This window comes from Parasteatoda tepidariorum, chromosome 4 (genome assembly GCF_043381705.1).
Source record: "Parasteatoda tepidariorum isolate YZ-2023 chromosome 4, CAS_Ptep_4.0, whole genome shotgun sequence".
Classification (NCBI taxonomy): Eukaryota; Metazoa; Arthropoda; class Arachnida; order Araneae; family Theridiidae; genus Parasteatoda; species Parasteatoda tepidariorum.
In genome coordinates, this window is record NC_092207.1 from 52,815,662 (window position 1) to 52,837,563 (window position 21,902).

At 27.5% G+C, this 21,902-nt stretch overlaps 1 protein-coding gene across 6 annotated transcripts; it reads right to left on the reverse strand.

Annotated features, from left to right (window-relative positions):
- Positions 1 to 6,048: 6,048 nt before the first annotated feature.
- Positions 6,049 to 21,589, reverse strand: LOC107443159 (protein-L-isoaspartate O-methyltransferase domain-containing protein 1). Of its 6 annotated transcripts, none has more exons than XM_016056936.4 (7): positions 21,425 to 21,562; positions 20,046 to 20,155; positions 19,305 to 19,385; positions 16,550 to 16,879; positions 12,608 to 12,882; positions 10,153 to 10,273; positions 6,049 to 8,703 (listed from the first exon to the last, which is right to left on the reverse strand). In XM_016056936.4, the coding sequence occupies exons 4-7, from the start codon at positions 16,854 to 16,856 to the stop codon at positions 7,763 to 7,765; spliced, it is 1,644 nt and encodes a 547-aa protein (XP_015912422.1). In that variant the 5' UTR covers positions 16,857 to 16,879; positions 19,305 to 19,385; positions 20,046 to 20,155; positions 21,425 to 21,562; the 3' UTR covers positions 6,049 to 7,762. The 6 variants fall into 6 exon arrangements, with proteins under 6 accessions (XP_015912422.1, XP_042898954.1, XP_015912421.1 ...); XM_043043020.2 differs by lacking the exon at positions 21,425 to 21,562 and adding an exon at positions 21,190 to 21,310; XM_016056935.4 differs by lacking the exon at positions 20,046 to 20,155 and having other exon boundaries at positions 21,425 to 21,589.
- Positions 21,590 to 21,902: the final 313 nt, after the last annotated feature.

Here is a 21,902-nt window from a genome sequence, read left to right on the forward strand (position 1 = left end):
AAAGTATCCGTTTGGTTTTCTTCAGTTTTGAATTAATTATGATTATTTAAAAGAATCTACTTTTATGCAAATATAATTCTAAGTTGGCTGTTAAAAAAGAAAAAAATAGAATTAATTAATAGAATCAAGATAATAAAAAAAATAATAATTGTTTAAAAGAATTTCATTTTATGCAAATATATTACTCAGTTGACTGATAAAAATAAAAGAGCCTAAAACACTGATGTTTACATTAAAATTATCATAATTGCCTTCAACATATCTAAATACTTGAGTACAGAGCCCTTCATTCAAAAAGGTTGTGTTTGGTATCTCACTGTATAAATTTCAATAAAATATTTTTTTAAGACTTTTCTTAAATTCACTCTACAAATAAAAATACTCCTTAACTAAACTTTGAATGTAATTATTGTAAGATAGTGAGTTCTTTTCTCGTTTTATTAAAATTAATTTAATTTCAATGCTGCTAGTCAGCAAACAATGTTCAAATTTAGAACTTTTTTTTTTTAAGTTCCACATTTTCATCCAATTATTAATTCCTTATTGATTAATATTAAAATAAAATGAATAATTTATAAATTCCGAATGTCTATTCATAGTGTTCTTGTCTTATATTATAATGAAAAAATATTGTATTAAGTCTAAGAAGGGGCGCCCCATCTTAGACTTAATACAATATTTTCAATAGAAGCCTGCAAGAACGTGAGCACATTCTTGCAGGCGGGTGCACCCAAGTCCACGTATGCTACTGAAATGAACTTCGTAGACGATTCCGTTGGTTGGCGAGAGATAGCTTGTAAAGCGTTAGAAGTCCACAAAAGAAAAAAAATTGTAAATAATTTAAAAACTGTACACTTTGCTTTACTAACTGTACACTTCGCTAATTGTCAAACTCGAAAACTTGGCTTAATTCTGATAAAAAATGTAAGCATACTTTAGATACATCTGATAAATTTGAAAAGAAGAAAGAAGTCGAAAAGATAATTAAGATGTAATAAGTGTTTTGCGCACAAAAAATACTATTTTGTACCTGCACTTATTTATGCATCTTATATAAAGTAAACTATTGTTTTCCATCAAATTTTTTTTTTGTTGCTTGATGGAATGAGACCAATTACGAGTTAAAAGGGCTACCATTTTAAAAGTTGTAATAGGTTTCTATCATATAAAAAACATTGTTTCTGAATAGTACTTATTATGACGAAACCCCATATAAGTTTTAAAACTATTTAGGCTAGTGACTCGAGTTTTATTTCAAATCAGCATGAAAAATTACTTTGAAAATGTACCTCTTGTCATCAGATAGCATCTAGACAGCGAAGTAACGAGTGTACGTAAGTACACGTCAAAAGTAGTACTTTTTATACATGCAAATACTTGCAATCTTTGAATTATTCATTCCATTGACTCGTGAATTGTCTCACTCCATTAAACGTAAAAAAAAATAAAAAATAAATTATGTACTTTTTGTATGTAAAATCCTTATAACTTACCTAAACTATTAGCACGATTGTCTGGAAATAATTAAATAAAAAACGAAACACATAAATAACTTACGTTGAATAATCTACAGACTAATATGTAATTTTAATAATTTGAAGAAATTCCATGTAAGCAAATATATTCTATTTGAGCAAACGATTGTTTAAATTGTTAAACCAGAACAAAAAGCGTACTTTTTATAAATAAGAGTTTCTTTTTATCGATGGCATCCGATTTTTGAAGGGAAATATGGTGCTGTTTACTTTTTCGATTCAACAGAAGAAAAAAAAAGCGGAAACAATGCCTCTATAGAAGAAATTCAATTATCTCCTTTAAATCATCCTCATTTTTCTCTCAAAAAGAAGGGGGAAGCGTACAGAGGAAAGTAAAAAAAAGTTTTCTGGTGTCATTTATGGCTTATCAAAGCTTTCTTACAAAAAAGAAAAAAAAGATCTTAGGCATTAATTTTTCTGGAAAAAAAACTAACATCTTTTTCACTATAATTGCATGAACTTTTAAAAATTAATCTTTCGAGCGAATATAAAATTTTGAAAATAAACCGACAAATAAATTTTTTTTTGCTACAAAATGCTTATATTAAACATTTATCTACTGTTATGGCTTATATGAAGTTAATGTAAGGTTTAAGTAATTTATTTTATTTTTTTTTCACTTATTTTAAATCCAAAATGTGTTTTAGTAAACTTACTACTTTCGTTTTCTTACAAGCCAGGAAAAAAAAAAATAGGGAGAACATCGATAGTCTCCACAGTTATTTTGAGTTAGTTCAAAGGTAAAAATTTGCAATAACATTGCTCTCTAAACTCAAGGTGAAATTTTAACAGTATTAAATTTTCTTAAGCTGCTTGATTACACACTAAATCGAAGTATTTAGTGCACAAAATGAGGAACAAAACACGTGAATAAATTCACACACTAATCAGATGCAATTTTAATAATACCTTAAATATTATATTTGAGCAAACGATAGTTTAAATTATGAAATCAGAACCAAATGCGTACTTTCTATGAATAAAAATACTTTTTTTATGGACAGCATCTAATATTTGACGGAAAATAGGGTGATGTTAATTTTTGTGTACCTCATGGTAAAAAGTATAACATTAAACATAAATGAAAATGTGCACATAATTATAAAACGTTATCCATTCCATAACTCTCGCTGTAAAAAATGTCATTTTTATTAATTATTTGTTATTTCTTACTGTTGAACTTAGTAATAATCAAAAGAGTTTACGAATTGCATACAAATGTTTACCTCATTATAAACTATGAAATTTATAAGAGGGAATTCATCAAAAGTGGTATTAAGTCGAAATTTCATTGAAATTTGTTAAAAATTTACAGAGCAATTAAATTATAAAAAAAAAATCTAGTTTTTAAAATTTTCATGGTTGAAAAACTGATTTTTTCAAATTTTGGATTTTCTAACTTGAAATTTAGTTTGAAATGTAAAAATTTGTGTACTTAAAAAATTTTAAATGAAAAAAAAAATTCTTTAAAAAATATTTATTGAAAAAAAAATTCTTTACTAATAGTGTTCAAACATTTTTTTTTTTTTGATTCATGCAAAATGCACAAAAAGTAAAATTAATATAAAGAGAGTTAAAATTTTTGTCTGTTCTTCTGACTCAACAATCAATACCATATTTTTGAAATTATGGTTACCCCTCACGTTTTGGTGGTCCAAAATTCGAATTCCAAAGAGAAAAAAAAAATGATTATTTAGAAAAAGTGTGCCTTTGATTTGTTTTTGTAGCTTATAGTCAGAACTAAATAATTAGCATATTTCATAGGTAAATTTCTCAACAATGAGGATTGCATCTTAGTACTTGAAAATTGAATCATTAGATTAAAAGTTATTCAGATATTTTTTTACTAATCTTGTGTTTTATCTTGAGCACTGTACACAATAGAAAGAAGAAAAAAAAGAAAGGAAAGACCAGTAATTAAACCAAGACCCAATCTTCTCACAAAAACGCTTTTATTGATAATAATTTGACTTGATGGATAATAAATTTCTCAAACATTGATGATTGTTTCCTAGTACTGAAAAATCGAATCATTAGATAAAAGTTATTCAGATGTTTCTTTATTCTTCCTTTTTTACTAATCTTGTTTTTTATCTTGAGCACTGTACGCAATAGAAAGAAAAAAAAGGAATAAAAGACCAGCAATTAAACCAAGACCCAATCTTCTCACAAAAACGCTTTTATTGATAATAATTTGGGCATTAATATTTACAATAAATAAATAACAATTGAGATAAAACTCATTGTTATAAAACTGTCTAGATTTGTTTTCTTTTTTCATTATATATATAATTCAAATGCATAAGTGAAAAATATATAAATATAAAAATCTCCTAAAAAGTAATAAACTCTATATTAAATTCTGTTTTTAAACTAGTGTTCAAGTAATAATTTGTTTTGAAAACTAAATTATTTAATATATCATACATTATTATTAATTTATGATCATTAAAATTTGTGACACACAATATTAGATGAATTAAATCTGGCATTTTAAGCAAAAGCACATGGTTGGAAAATTGCAATTTAGAAATGAGGTTATTAATGTGCAAAAGTGCGACTGACATTAAAATGTTTGCAATTTCAAGAAAATTTTCGTGCTCAGAGATTTAATTAAAAAATTTTCTAAACCAAAATGGTTGATAAGAAATTAAATATTTATTGTTGTAAAATTTTTAAAATAAAAATATTTTACTAAATCGAAAAGATATTTTTTTTGTTCTCTTTAAATATATTCAAACGTATTGTTTTAAAATCATTATAAATAGTATGCATAAGAAAATATAAACTAAATCAAAAGCTCTATTTAAGTTTCACTTATAATTAGTTACAAACAATAACACCCTACAAAGAAGATTTTTGATCTGTAATAACAACTAAATACTATATAAAAAAAATTCTCTTTTAAATTTAACAAGATTTTAATACAATTCTAATCTTAAGATCAAAACATGGAACAGAACAAAACAGCAATATTCAATTTCAATTCATAATAATAAAATATAGATGATCACATTTCAAATTCAAAATATAAAACAATACAATACACAACAATATCCCAGATCAATTCATAATGATAAAATGTAGATGATCATATTCTAAAGTATAAATAACTATAAAATAACAACAACAAAAGAACAATAACATTTATCAACTCTGTTTAATGCTCACATTAAATAATAGTTAAAACTTTCATAAAATAACAAAAAAATGGATACAATTATAAAATGAATTCAACAATAAAATATTCTTTTTCACTCTTTGTTGAACATTGAGAATTGAATCTTGAAAACTAATACAGCATTTAACAAGCTCAATTGAAGGGTTTACTGCAAAAAGGATCTATCTCCATTTTATTTTTTTTTCAAAAAAAGAAAAAAACCACTCCATTGATGACCAAAAAATGTTATTCGACGTATTTGTTCTCAAAATACACATAATTATATAACAGTTAACATAATAAAAAAATTAGAAATGTAATAATAACAAAAACATGTTACACTTCAATTGATGTTTAAATAAATTATTATGATAGTTAATATATTTTTATGAAAAACTTGATAACTAGTTTCTTAAGAAATACAGAGAATTTACATCTTGTGACAATGAAATGATATCTCCAATAATCACATATGCATAACATTATTCGGAAGATTTTTTTAAAAATTAGTCACATAGGAGATAATAAGGTTTAATGATAATTGTCTAATAATTTATAATACATATTAACGCCTTAATCCCACCAGCACCAAAAAAATTTAATGGATCATATATTTTTAACGAACTGAGTAAGAATTAGCAGAGAATAAGGGTAAGTAATTGCCTGATCATTTATAATTATAATCCTACAAATTATGCAGTGATTTGGAAAACCGCATAATTTACAATTGTTACCATAATCGTCAAATATCAATTTAATTTTTAAACAAAGTACATTTCAAGCATTTAACAAAGGTGGTTCTGTTAATAGGGAGCTTGCCTTCCATTGTGGTGACCAGGTTCAAATCCCAGCGGTGTCAGCTTGATACTGCTCCTGGCTCACGCTGACAAAAAATATTATAATGCAAATATGGGTTAGTTCTATTATAAGGTCCTCCACGAAGGCTAGTTTGTCCCAATTCTTGATCCCAGGATGCTTTCGACATCTGGGTTGGGTTCAAAATTAAAAGGCTACCGAACATTGATAGTTTTAGAATCAGAATTAGGTCAGCTGTTTAACTAGTTATAAAATAAAATATTAATCATTAGATTTATTTTTTAAAAATTCTGTTCTCTTTTAACGATCTGGCAAAATGCATAAATACTTAATATTATTTAACATAACTGTAACTAAAGTTCTTAATACCACTAATAAAAAAGGGATAATATTATGAACTAATTACTGAAGAAATGAAGTCATTTTTTATCAAATTCAAAACATTAATGAATTGCAAAGACAGAAAATCAATTTGTCGAATGAAAAGTAGTAAATTAATTTAAATTTAGATCATAAAGCATTTATAAAAATAAATTATTTTTGGCAGAACAAATCTTTATTCTTTATTTATAAGTAGATACCCGTACTACTATTTAATAAATTTTCGAATGACTTGTATTGGAAAAAATGTGAAGGGCTGTCAATTACTACGCTTTTTGCAAATTAACTTATTAGAGTGGTAGACAAAAACGTTTTGAATTTTGGGTATATTTTTCAACATTTCAACTTTCTGTGAGAAAGCTGGGGGAAAAAGTGACGTTTTATATGAAAATCTGAGTCATTTACATGTAGTGGTGTGGAAAATAAACCTTAAAATCAGATTTGCAAAACAAAGAATCATATATCAAAGCATAAACTTCACTAGAAGAAAATTTCCCAAAGCGCCTAGAAAGTTGGCAGTCCTGCATGTGCATAAATCTAAATGGGTATAATCGAAATATATTTTTATTGATAATAAAACAGCAAATTATATTTTACATAACACAATGAGCAATTTAAAATATAAAATGAACAATGAAGAATTAAAAGTTACACTCTTATCTACATTCAAGCTCTTGAATAAAAAAAAGAAATTTCTTTTCCTTATTTATTAACTTATTCCTCAATTCTATCAATATAACATTTATTATCAATGAGATTTGATATCAATTGTTTATTATTACTGTCTTAAGTATAATATATTATATAAATCAGTACTGTATAAATAATATTTTCCACATAAATCTATGATTTAAAAGAAAATCATGCGATTTAAATCAATGATTTTTTTAAAATTAAGTATGTTTAAATTATGCCAACTCGCAAGAATAGTTTTTTTATTTTTCTTGATATTTTCCGCTGCAGTTCTCAGGGGTTGTCCTCCGTTACACACACACATACTCAAAAATCAGCAATAGTTGAAATTTTCAATACAATTCATTTCTATGACATAAAAGTTCAATTCATGTCATTTTAAAAATTGCATTACTGATGTAAAAGGACATTGAAATGAAATTAAACACATTTGGAATTAAAGAACTCGTATGAATATTAAAAATAAATCCAAGATTTAATAAATGTAAAAAAAAATAAGCTTGTAATATAACCACTAACCAAATTTTGGTGGCCCTACGCGATCACCCACCCCAAAAAACAGATCTGCTTACTTTAATATTTGAAAAAATTTTATAAAGTCATTAAAATAAATAAAATGCATATTTTTGAGTACAATTTTATTTTTCAGTTGTTTTCTGGCTATTTTCAATTAATCTGTATAATTTTAAAAAATCGTAGCATTTTTGTCAGATGATTTATAGGGCCTTATTTGCAATACATAATAAAAAAAAATAAGGCCTGATCAAACAGGTAACACCTAAGTAACAATTTTTGTATAATTAGCAACAAAATACTAAGACAAAATTGTAAAGAGTTTTTGTATTGCTTCAATTATTTTCAAGTTTTACCATGTTTTTATGCATTGCATAATTTCACGAGTTACATCCTGATTTTCCTATATTCTAACATTAAAACAAGCAAGAAATTTTTCATGTGACGCTGTGGGGTTGTCTTAGTTTTTGTTAGTACTTATTGCTTGTTGAAATTTGGGTCAGGAATTTCTTATTCTAATATTTAAAATGATTTTGAAAGTTAATTAAAAACAATAATTTCTTATAACTTAAAACTTTGAAAAGACAAACACTGTTAATCATTCTCTGAATATGTGAAAACTTGGAGAAACATCCTTATTGCAGTTAACTCTTCAATTGTTTCTTTATACAGGCCTGGATAAGTTCAAATATATTTTAAGTGGATGAGGTATAGGTAGCTGATTTATTTTTTGTTTCAGAAAGTGTGTGTATCTAGACAAGTAGCTCTTCTCATCATATCTAGGTAAATTTTCATTAGTGTCGGAATCACTATCGATTTCTTCTAGTTCGTCGCTGTCGGGATCACTGAAAGCGACTCTTTTGAAAATGACAGAGGAACCTCTGCAATGTGGGTATCTTCGTCTGGGGGCAACATTGTCCGAAATCACTGCTAAATCCTCTTCCGCATTTTCTTCAGCACTTCTTTTCAGATAACTGGAATTACCAGGCCTTCCATCGCTGTTTCTTTCAGCAGTTGGATCGGGAGACTCGTCGTCTTCAAATTTATCACTATCTGAAACACACTCTTCTGGTAAAGAATCATCACTGATATTGTCAATACCACTGTCGCCATTTGCAGTCAATGTTCGACGCCTGCCACTTTTACAGGCACTGCTGCACTCTCCATTTTCCTCCTGCCTCATCTCGACATCGACTTCCTCGTTTTTATCGTTTCCGGCATCTGCCAGTTCTGGGTTGCAATCCTGATAGTCAAACTCTAAAAATATTTTCTGAGTGCCTGGGTTATTTGCATGAGCAGAGTTGTCAGAATCAACTTCTTCAGCATTTTTGTCTTCACTTGTACCAGCTACTTGTATGTCCTCATCATTTGAAGCTAAATCCTCTTCCCTTCTGTCAACAGCAGGAGGTTCTGGGGTTTCAGCCCTGGCTTCTTCAATAAATGGGATGACAATCCTTCTGAAGAACCTCCTATTCTTTTTATGCTTGCTTTTTTTGATGACTCTCTTTTCTGTTAGAAATGGATTTTCCACTTCAACCGTCTGACGCAAAATCACTCGAATTGCAGTTCTGCAAATTTCTTGCAAGAGCAGAGGACTTTTCTCAGCTAAAAAAAATTTTAAAATTTAAAAATCGGACAATGAATTTTAAGAATTGCTTATAATACTTTCAATGAATTCACAGTTCCTTTAAATCGAAAATCAGCATCTACAATCTGATATTTTTTTCCAATTCTAAAGATGAAAATTAATAAAGAAACATGCATGGGTTATCAAATAAGTTCCTATCCTTTTTTCTATCACTAAGTCAAATTAAACAGGCGAAAAAATTTTTTTTGTTTCCTGTTGCATGAGATTTTGTAATTGATCTAATATTATGTATCATGGATTTCAAATCTGTGATAGGTTTCTCTATCCAAACTAGTTCTTTTTTTTTTAATAACATTTCTAGTCCATTTTTTAACAAAAAAACGTTAGATATAACAGGGGTCACATAAATGTTATGACTTTAGGGGAGACTTTCAGGGGGAGAAACATTTTTTTTACTTAAAAATTATTAAAATTTTATAGGAACTTATTCTCAGAAATGTAGACATATCCTGCTAGTGGTGCTTCCCTATTATAAACTGCATGTCTCTATTATGGCTTGTACAGGTCATAATAGGAGTGCACTAGCCACAATGACATTTTCGAGCATGGGTTCATATACAATTTTAATTCTGATGATGTGTACTAACTCTCTAAGAAGTATGACGAAATTTTTAAGTGACCTCTTGTTATATATAACATTTTCAAACAGTGTGTTCCGTAAATTTAATTCACTGCAATAAACAAAAAACATTTTTATGCATTCAAATTAATTTACTTTATCCTTTTAATAAATGTAGATACATAGAAATTAGAATTTTAAAAACAATGGCTGTGTAATAGCTTTTGATATTTCAGATACAAATTGACATATACAATTAACTTGCCGATTGACAGATACAATTAACAGTCAATTTTTTTAATGGTAAGATCAAATTACATTTTTCAGTTTTATATAAACATCTCGTTTTTTTTCAACTGAACCTGTCCAAGAAAATTAAATTGCAGTTTCCCTTTTTCCTGCCTGTTACCATGTCCATAGTAACTTTATATAATTTAGTATTAATATATAATTAGTAAGATTAGTGCTTATATATTAGTACTTTATATATTAGTAATTATATATTAGTAATTATATATTAGTAAGATTAGTACTTTATATAATTAGTAAGATTTATTTCTCTATACACTTTTAACGAAAAGTAATTTTAGTGATTTACATTGTAAATTTCACTAGAGTGCAAATTGTCTACTGCTTCAGGTAACTTAATTTTCTATTCAAACACTTTCGAACATACACAACAGAGGGTAACATAATTGTTTAAAAAATTGTGATACCAAGATAGTGTTTTTAAGAAACACTATCTTGATAGTAATTATTGAGGTAGTGTTTATGATCCAAATAAAAAAGTGCATGACTGCTTTAAGTTTTACAGACAAGAAACTTTTAATCCATGAAGTATACTTACGAAGTTTAACAGAAGTTAATATACCATCATCAACAGTAGGAACTACTAAAGATGCAAAGGAAACAGGTAATACATTTCTCACATCAAAAGTTGTTTCTGAAGTTCTGACTATTTGCATAAGCTTAAAAGGAAAGAATTATATTTATATACATCGTAAAACAGAAATTCAAAAAAGGTATAATATTTCAAACAATTTCTGTAAAAATGTTTCGTTTTACCCTATTACTAATCAATCGTACATTCTATGTTTCTTTAATAATAACATTGTGGTTTCAGATTGATTAGATTCAGAATTTTCCCGTAAGCTGATGCTGTGATCGACACGAACATCATTATGTATGTGAGGTTACGAAAACAAACAGTATTTTCAACAAAGACAAATATAAAAAGCAAAAGTAGTATAATAGGAAGAAATGAAAAAAATAAGAGGAAGAAAGATACTTAAGGGGTTTGAGTACATCTATGTAAAAAACATTCTAGATATATCTAGATTCCTTATAAATTGAAAGAATTTATATTTTAAAATAAAGTTCCTTATAAAATTTTTAAACTTACAATTGAAAAAAAAATTTAAAAGTGATCACAAAAGGATGTAATATTGCAGACTACAGTACTTATCATAGTATAGGTTATGGTACCCTACCTTTTGCACACTATATATAAATTGTTTGACAGAGAAGAGTTCAAATGTGCATCTAACTAAAACACTATATAATATATTTAATTAATATTTATGTAATTTACCTTTTTACTCAGTGCCCTTTATCGCTAAAGTAATATTCAAACAATAATCTAGAAGAAGAAGAAAGTTATTAAATAGCAACATCTAGGGTTGGTCCTGAATTTTGAAATAATTTCTCTGGAACATATATTAAACAGCTCCGAAACCATTAAATTTAAATAACCCTACTTGCTATCATTCCAGAGCAACCGATTTTCACAGTTCCTTTTCAAGTATTTTTGTAGATCCGTTTGCATTGCTTTGCAATTGGTACTCATTTCACTTAGGAGATACTAATATCACAGTAGTCTAGCGATCAAAATTGTCTGGCATTTTGACAGAACTCTGATTAAACCTATACATCCTATTGAAAGCAGCAATGCATATAAGAGTTAAGAATGAATATCGACATTTCTTTTTCATACATAAAGGCTGAACTCTGCTTGGTAAAATGCACTGCCTTTTACTTATTATGCCTTTTACGACATTTGACTTATATATAATGAGTTAGGTATATTACCTATTATTTTATCATTAATAAACTGATGTTAATATTTAAAATTGCTGCTGGATTGTATAATTCCTATCATTTCGTGAAAAATTTTAGGAATAAATATAATTTTATGATTACTAATTTTTCAGGCATATCTAATACAGGTATTAAAGAATAAGGTTCAGAGTGTATAAGGCAAAATAAATGCAAGTAGTTAAAAAATAAGCGCAGTCTACACCCATTAGTACAACGATGCTTCCATTATAATGATAGTTACATTAAGTTCTGCTTGCTCTTTCATAGACACAAAGTTATTGTAATGCCACAAACAAGCATATTATTTTTATTGCATTTTTCACCAATAAAACTACTATTTTAAAGAATATTTTAAAGTTCACAATAACATAAAAAAGTTGTTTTATTATTCTAATTAATTACCTAATTTATATAAAAGTCAAACATTGCTTTGTTAAAATAAGTCTCGTATTTTTTAGTTATAAGTAAATATTTACAACATATTTATGTACTCACAATATAACAACCTCATGTTAAAAAAAAACAAAAAAAACAAAAACAAAAAAAGCACTCAGTTCAATTATTTACACAAAGCTGAAGATATACAATAAAAACAAAACATACTAAAAAACAATATTTTAACAAAGCATTGCAAGACACATAACTTTATAAGCCTTAAACTAAGCAACAACTAAAGGATATTATTAAATTAACCCCTTCCTGCCGAGGAAAATTTCGCAATTCACCCTCATAGTGCCACCAACTTCTATAGAGTGTGCATAGTTTTGGGGTGTATTAGACAAAAAGAGGCACACTTTTCAATTTAACCCCCCCCCTCCTGTGTAAAATCCTTTGAAAACACTCTCAAGATCATTATTTTGCACTCCAAAGCTGTGGGAGTAGTTTCACTGATAGCAGAACATGGCAGGCGCATTGCACACTTCACAAAGGCGTAGATATACACCAGGGGTAGTTAATGCATCGGCTTAGCAAAGCGTATAGATATGCCCATGGCAGGCAAGGGGTTAAAGAAGTTTGGATACTAAAAACTTAATTCAAAAATGCTTGCTTTAAAACTAAAAAATTAAAATTTCAATTAAAAAAATATAAAACTATTACAAACTAGAGATAAAATTATGGAATGCTGAGGTTGATAAGAAAAGAAAAAAAGCTTACAGATTTGGTGCACATGAATACCTTAATTCGAAAATCATTGAAATACTTACACTATCATTTATAGGCATTACTAAAATCCCACCCACTCTCACTAAATTCTTGATAAAATTCTCATGTTCAGTAGGGCAAGAGGCACCACAGTATACCCTGTCATACTGAGGAGCAGAGGAATCCAAAAGTAAACAGTTTCCCACAACAAAAGAAGGTGGGCAAAAATCATATTTGTCCAAAGCTGGAGAGTAAGACTGAAACTCGTCTAAAATATTCCTTGCATACTCAACATTACTTTGATGTAATTCAACACCATGGTTTGTTCCGTAAGGTCCTAAAAGAAAGCAGATACTTAATAAACTTGTATAAAATAAAATCAAAAATGTATACGTATGTATGCATATATATACATCAATTATTACTATTGTTAACAGAATGTCTCTTGAAATAAAATTCGTTACAAACTCTTCAAGACGTGAGTATTTAAGCTAGTTCTTTTATACTGTGCATGCACAGAAAAAATTTTGAAAACTTTTTTCATAATTTTGTAGGAAATCGTACAAATCGCAACAAATGATAAAAAGCTTTATTTGAATATCTTAAAAATTTTAAAAGTTTCAACCAATTTTCTAAGTAGTTTGTATACTTTTTTAAAAGAAAGCTAAAAACAATAAGGGGTTATCCCCAAATTTCATCTTGTACTATTAAACAAAATTTATTAAAAATGAGACCGGCATTGTCGGGGATCACCCCTAATAAAAGTATGTTTTTTTCTTCATACCATCCAAGTTTAGTTTCCATACGATTATTGTAAGGTATAATCATTTGTTATTAAATTTTGTTTGTGATATAAAATAAACTTTTGGGAACAACCCCTCATCGTTTTAAACTTTCTTTTGAAAAGTACAAAAACTACTTAGAAAATTGCTTGAAACTTTTAACATTTTTAAGACATTCAAATCAAATATTTTTTTACTTATTTCCAAATATGATTCACAACAAAATTATGAAAAAAACTTTTTAAAATTTTTTCAGTGCATACGTAGTATAAAAGAACTAGCTTAAATACTCAAAAGTTATGCAGTTTTTCGCGAATTATTTTAAAATTTTAAATCGACGATTTTGCAATTAATCTTAAATTGCAGCAAAAATTTTGTTTAATTCCATTGGATATCTATAAAGTTATAATGAAAATATGTAGGGCGAAAAAATTAATATTTTATAAAAATGTCCATATCTCCATAAATATTTACTCTAGGTTCAGGAAACTACAGTTATTAAAAATAAGAATTAAAGTAATAGTAAGTTACAAGTTTATTGCTTTATTTTCTGGCATAGGGTGTTCAAAAATATTTGTTTTCCTTCGTAATTTATTGTACGTCTCTCAAACCTCTGAAAGCTTTAAATTTTATTGCTAAGTATGAAAAATTGCATGAAGTAAAACATCTCTAAAGTTAGAAAATAATCTTTTAAGCATTTCTTGAGAAATTTAAAAAAATGTCATAAACTGAAAGTGTCTCCTCCTTTATTGTAGGGTAGTGTATATAAATATATATACATACATTCTTGCATTAATGTAGACTTTATGAATTATGTTAATCTTCTAGATCAACTGAGTAAAATTTAGGGATTTTTCAAAAATTACAATCATAAAACAAAAATTATATCTTAATCTTTAAAACAAGAATTAAATCTTAGAAACATGTTAAGTGCAAGACAAAAAACCAAATTTTTATCACTAACAGCTTATTAATTACAACATAAAGTCTGAATAAAAATATTAAGGAGAACAATTTAATAAGTAATTATACTTAACAAAAACTAATGAAGTTTACTTTTAACTGTCAAGCCTGATCAAAATGAACTTTCTTGACATAACAAACAAGTCATTCACAATATTTCAAAACGAACAAATAATGCTTTCCTAGAGACTTTTTAAGCAAATCTGCTTTATGAGCTTTCAAGCTCAAAAAATAAGAAAATGTAAGTGAATTAGGCTCATTCCTTAGAAAGTAAGAAAAATGTACCTAATTAAATAAATTTCTTAACAATTATTCCATAAATAATTTTTAATTATTACTGTGCTTGGATTAATTGAATATTCATGAGTTAAAGAGATTGGAATAAACATTTTTTTATATACGAGGCTGTTCAATAAATAATAAGACTACTTTTACTGTCACGAAACTACTCATCGGAATCATGATTTCTGAGGCATAAAAAAAGTTTGTTGTTTGTGTTAGCAAAAGCTACCAATAGATGGCTTGTGCAGACTCATGTTGTTGAGTATCACGTGGTTGAAATGAAGCGTGTTTGTGGGCACCTACAAGATGTGGCCAGTTGCTGAAATGCAAGCATCGATGGAACAACGTTATGAGCAACGTTATATGCTATTAAATTTTTTGTTTGTCAGCAAAAATCAGCATCAGAAACCTTTCACAAGATACGCGAAGCTTTAAAAAATGAAGCAATCTCGCGGGCAAGTATTTTTTGCTGGCATAAAGTTTTCAAGGAAGGCAGGCAAAATGTGGAAGATATTGAACGTGAGGGTGACCTTCCACGTCTATCACAGAGACAATGATTAACACATCTGCGGCTAACACACCACAGAATGACAGTATGTCAGCTGCATGCTCTCCTGAATATTTCTATAGGAAGTGTTCACTTAATCATGGACGAACATTTGCAACTGAAACGTGTTTGCACATGATGGATTCCGAAATTGTTGACACCTCAGAAAATGCAGCATCGAGTGGATGTGTGTACAGAATGGAAAGAAAGAGTGGAACAAGAAGGCGACAATTTCTTAAAGCGCATCATCACAGCAGACGAAGCTTGGTTGTACCACTATAACTCGACCATGAAACAACAAAGCAGTGAATGGAAGCATACGTCTTCGCCTACTCCCAAGAAAGTAAAAACTGTGAAATTGGTTGTTAAAGTTATGATCATAGTTTTTTATTATTATGAAGGAATTGTGTATCAACACGCTGTCGAACCCGGTAATACCGTAAATGACTCATACTACACGAATGTGCTACGAACAATGGTACAGCACGTTCAAAGGAAACGTCCATTGCTCCGGAATGGCTTCCGATTGCACCATGACAATGCCCGACCACATATTGCTCGTTGCGTACAGGATGTTTTGCAGCAGAGCAACATAGAGATTTTACCACACCCTCCATACAGTCCTGATCTCGCTCCATCCGATTTCTGGCTGTTTTCTAAGATTAAGAAGCCATTACGAGGCAAAAATTTTCCAAGCAATAAATCATGTGTAAAGGCTGCGGAGACGGTTTTTAAAACACTCTCAAAAAACGGACTTCTCCATGTTTTTAAGAAGTGGGCAAAAAGTTGGGATAAATGCATTATGTGCCAAGGTAGTTATTTTGAAAAAGACCATGTAAATGATGATGATTGAAGGTATTCTGTATTTTTTATAATTTTAGTCTTATTACTTATTGAACAGCCTACATAGAAATATAGATTAGAAACTTAATTTTTTAAAGTAAAATACAAGCTCAAGTCAATACAAAATACATGACATTTTTATCTGTATTCTTTTAATCCAATAATATTGGACTGAAGGATAATTTTTATGATAAACTTTTCTTGTAATCATGAAATGTATAGCGCAAGAGCTATAGACAACTATAGTGCACGTAAGGGTAATACTTCATTATATACATTATTTAAGATAACAAAATCAATAACAATGTGACAAAATTAACAACATGACTAAAATTAACCTGGACAAAAAATGTAAAAAGGCAAAGAGAATAATGATAAGAATATAGGTAATTCTAAAGCATTTTTGCAATCTTTGAAGCTGGACTTGTGTGAAGATAAGTTCCCAAGAGATTTTTTTCAGGTAGTAGAAATCAAATAAATACTTCTGGAGAAACACAAAGTTTATCACAGTAAAATCATTGTGCAAATCTTTTTAAACAAAATAAAATAAAATGTGTTGAAGAGTCTATTTTTTCGGCCTACTTTACCTAATAAAAGTCCAGCCATGGTGCTAAGATAGCCAGTACCACTTCCAAGATTCAAAAAAGACAAACCAGGACCCAATTTCAATGACTCCATTACTTCTGAATAAATGCAAGGGGCAGATAAATGAATATTTCCATTCTTCCATGCTAGATCTCGATAAGCATTCTCCCGGCATTCTTCCAGAAAATATTTTCCCCGATCAACAGCGCGGAAAGCTTTTTCAATTACATATGTCTTAATGTATTCTCCATTTACAAGATTATCAATAAGTTCATCATTATCTTCACCGGCACTGACTGCACCACCCATATCAAGAGGTCTCCAAGTTATAGCTACAAAAAATAAAAATTATGAATTCAAACAACATTTGCATTATCAAAACTAACTGTAACTCTCTGAGCATTGAGCCTAACTGCAAAATTGTATTGAAATTTCCTTACTAGACACTTTATTATTGAATAACATGAGTGAAACAGTTTATTTCATTAAGGAAATTTAGCAACTGAGGAGTTAAAAAGCTGGAATTAATGCTCAGAGAGTTTAAGAATATCAATGAAAAGGACTTTTTTCAATTAATCTAAACTACTGTTTATCTCGGTGTATGAGTCAATCCACTATTTTTGATTAAAACATTGCAAATTTCTGGTATGTCGGGCATATAAGTCAACCGCTGAGAAAGCCTAATATAAAAAATATTAAAATTAAAAAAATGGAATTCTAAAACTTAAAAAAAATTTTTTGCAGAGAAAAATATTTCACACTGTTTTCACAGAATATGATACATTTGCTCTCAAATAACGATGCATAACAATTATTGAATGTGACACAGATTATGTTCTAGATTCACTAAATTAGTAGCTTTATGGTATGTTTTTAAAGTTTTCATTACGTTATATATTTAGCAATAATTGTGAATAAATTATCTTTACTTTTTTTTATTCTTATTTTTCTTTTGAATGTAATTTAAAGTTCTTCTAAAATACATACATGTTAAGAAAATATGAAGGAAAAGGCAAAATTAATTGCATATAACTTATTAAAAATAGATTTTTAAAGGGGTATATTGATACAAAGTTATTCATATCACATTATTTATATGGCATCAACATTTCATGAGCAACAAATGTCCATGAATTTATTACCAGTTTTTAAGTCTACTTCCAAGTTCTCATAAAATTTTGGAGGTGTGAAAAGTTGACAAATATACCGATATTTATGCAGTGCCTAATTGTAATTTAAAAGTTATTATTATTGCAATGCTTCAGCCAATGATCTTTTAGTAAATCAGTGTAAATGTTTCTCCTCTTTACAGTTTTTCAATTTAAACCCGGTTTAATTAAATATGTTGACCCTAGTATGGCATAAACGTCACATGAATTATAAAATTTGATGAAAATTCTTCTTTACATCAAGCAAACGTTTTTTATTCTTTTAAAAAGCAAATAATAGCTATCCGAAGGACATATTCATTTAGTTAAAAAAATAACTTTTCAAATAGGAGCTTTGTTGCATCACAGCAAATAAATTCAGGCGTTAATGCGTTAACATGAAAAATACATGATTTTCTAACAGCAGGATTATAAGAGGATGAATATGAGAATGATACAAATTAACACATGTTTAAAAGAGTCATAATATAAATATATTGGGATTTTAAAAACACATGGTACTTTTAAATGCCAAAAAAACAATCGAAACATGGCTTGGATTTACAATGAATCGACAAAAATAAAGCAAGTCGAAAAATTATTAGTAAATTCGTCGCATCAGAATATCGTATTGAAAATATTGAGATTTTTAAAACCATGCAGAATTTTGTAGAAATAACCATTGAAAAAACGATTGATAAGCAACATAGATTTACAATAGAGCCCGTGCAAGTTGAGCACATCAAAAATTGTTAACTCAATTGGGAGATTCAAAATGTTCTACATTTTCTTTTATTTTTCAAAAAAAAATATTTAAAAAATTGTGTTTTGAAAGTGGGTTGCATGTTGTGCACCCACCTATGTTAAGCAATATAAAATTGAACTTTGGCCTATTCAGTTACACTGTTATCTTGCCTACACTTTAGCCAAATTAGACAGCTGATTAGACTTGATTGTCGAGAATCAACTGTATTTTTAACCTTTCCATATTCTAAATAAACCTCTTATGTTGCGTTATGTTGTTGTTTCAGAAAAAAATTGAACAAAATGAGAAGTTAGATTACTACTTCATATTATGATTGGTATCCATTCATTTGTAATAATTTTACTCTTACTTTGAACTAAACTTGGTATTAGATTAGTTCAATGCAACTAATTAAACACCGTAATTATCTGAAAAGAAAAATTAATTTTTATAACATTAAAATTAAATATTTAATACAATGATCCAAACATTTTTGAATGAAGATTTAGGTAATGAAGTTGAAATTAAGCAAGTTATAAAATAAATTTACTTTAATAAAATATATATATATATATTGCTTAAATACATATGATGTTGATGAGCGAGATTACGAGCCGTAATTTTTAGTCTTTGATGTATTTCCTCATACAATATACTAGAATTTTATGATCTTATCAATTAGAGACAAATGGAAAAATCTTTCCGAATTCACTTAAATTCTGTATCAAAGTGATAAAAATTGTTTGAAATCTAAAAAATAAGACATACATTCTGAGTAATAAATCTAAGTTTTAAAAAAAAACTTAAACCATGTATTGAAAGATGAAGTTAATACATAAGTTTAATATAACTTGATGTCCTTACCAAGAATGGTGATTTTTTGTATTCCTTTATCAAGTAATTAATTCATAATAACCAAAGGATTTAAACGATGATTCAAATCAACTGCAAAAATAAATAATTTAAGTGCAAATAAAAGACAAACAAATAAAATATTATAACTAGCAAAACAAACTCAACTAATTTATTTTATTGATATTGTAATAAAAATTTTGATTTGCTTTTGTTTGATAATTAGCATAGATAATTTATTTTTCAGTAGAATATTATAGATTATAGCTTTATTATGATTCTTTAGTCAAAGAAATTATAATAACTAGTTTAAACTTTAGAAGAAAATTAATAAAAAAAAACTATTTCATTATTGAAAACATCTTAAAACTCCATATATAATTACGTATTAAATAAAACTCCTCATTCTTATAATTGCATATTATTTGGGAGCAAAAATATTTCAAAAATTAAATTTTCAATGCTTTCAATTAAATTTTCACTGTTGGAAGAGCAATTCAGAAAAGTATAAACATAAATTCACTTAATATTAAGTCAGCTGTACTAAATGATAAAAAACTAATAAATAAGTCAATAAATTTCAGATTGAATTATATACAAAATACATTTTCAAGTTAAAAAACCAGTATGCTTGGATAAATTAATTTAAAAAAAACTAAATTAATATAATAATTTAATAAAAAAAAACTATTTCATTATTAAAAACAATATTTTAAAAGTCCTTAATATTACAAATAGTTTTAAAAATAATACCTCTTATTCTTATACTTGCATATTATTTGGAAGAGAAAATATTTCAATGCTTAATGGACAATTCAGAAAAGCATGAAAAATAAATGTCTCACAATATTAAGTTGACTGTACTAAAAAAATAAAAATCAAATAAATATATTAATAAAACACAGATTAAATTAAATACAAAATGCATCTTACAGTTTAAAAAACAATATGTTTCATCTTTGGATAATAAAACCATTATTATAATCCAATTATAAAATTCTTAAAAAATTATATATTTACTAATTATAAAAAGATCAAAATTAGAAGAAAAATCTAGTATTAAAAAAGTGAACATTAATATTTATTAAAATGAGACATTAATTTATAAATTTCACAGCTACTCATTTTTCTTACTGGACAAGAAATTGTCCTAACAAAATATAATTTTGGTTATTAGTCTATGGTTTGGTTATTAGGCTAGTCTATAATAATGGTTATTAGTCTCAAATATTATCAGCAATTTCAAAACTCAAATAAATTAAGTATTTCAGATATGAAAAATAAAAATATTTAAAATGAAAAAAAAAAAAAAAACATACAATTTTGAATCCAGTGAAGTATATTATAATAAGTTAATGTAGACTTTCATATAAAATAAAATATTGATTACAATAGATCATTAATAATTTCCAACACAAAAATTAAACATTAATAAACTAAACACACAAATAAATAAGTATTTATAGATTATTTCTGTCCATACATTTTCGATGGTTTTCAGTAGTTGTTCTATTAAATAACCAATATAATTAATAACGAGAGAATAAATAACTTTAAAAATGCTTAATTTATAGTTAAGAAATAATTAAAAAACATTTTGAAAATTCAAGATAAAATTAACCTTATGTTCAATAACATTTTATACCTATGGTATGAATAAACATTTAATAATTTTTTGAAAAATGAATTTAGGATTAATATTACTTTTATGAAACAGCAAAAGGGCAAAATTAACAATCAAATAGATCATTTATTTCTTGAATTATTTTAGGAAACAGATTAAAAAGTAATGAGCAGGTTTCTTAATATTTTACTCCTGAACTGCGCACAAAAGGGTGAAGGAAACAAAGAAACATAAATAAGAAGAAACTCTTAAAATTGAAAATTTATGACATACAGATTCAAATCGTGACGAAATATTCATTTTGAAAGTAAGTAAACCTATGCAAATAAAATTGATAATATTGAGCCATCTGTTAATTTACATCATTGTTGGCAAACATTGTCTGAAATGGAAGACGTAAACAAGAACAAGCGTCAAAAAATGCTAAAACACTATTTTCATAGAAAATTTACAGAAACGATATGATTTAATTCTAAGTGATCAGTAATACAGAAAAATTAGCAATTACTTTATCGATTTTTAGAAGATAAAGACAATTAACTAATAGCTGCATTTGTCATAGAACTCAGAACCTCGTTTGCTGCTTGTAAACTGTACGTGACGTCAGATGAAAATATTACAATGGATTATGGGTAGGTAGCGGATCAGCTGATTTCAGACAACACACCGCAACAGAACAGGGTTTCTGCTTCAATCCGTCAGAAATAAACTTCGTCCTTCACTCACTCAATACAGGTTTTCATAAAGTAGGCCGATCACACCTAGCACGAAAAAATTAACGAAATGTGTAATACAAAATGTGTTTTTTTTTGTTACGGTCCATTATTTAACTAAATAAATAAAAAAATTAAGGTTTTAAATTTTTTGCGGATATTATTGAATACAGAAATAAATTTAAATCATATCCCATTTTCTTTATAAATTCACATAAATAAATTTTTTTATGGTGTTTTATACATATATATATTACTGAACAAGTACAGACG

Bases quoted from the DNA above. Each gene is read 5' to 3' on its own strand.
- LOC107443159 (XM_016056935.4), bottom strand. From the start codon at position 16,856: ATGGGTGGTGCAGTCAGTGCCGGTGAAGATAATGATGAACTTATTGAT. The intron at 10,274-12,607 runs GTAAGTATTTCA...TTTCCTTTTAAG, and splicing joins TAATGCCTATAAATGATAGT to CTTATGCAAATAGTCAGAAC. The intron at 8,704-10,152 runs GTAAGTATACTT...AATTTTTTTTAG, and splicing joins ATTAACTTCTGTTAAACTTC to CTGAGAAAAGTCCTCTGCTC.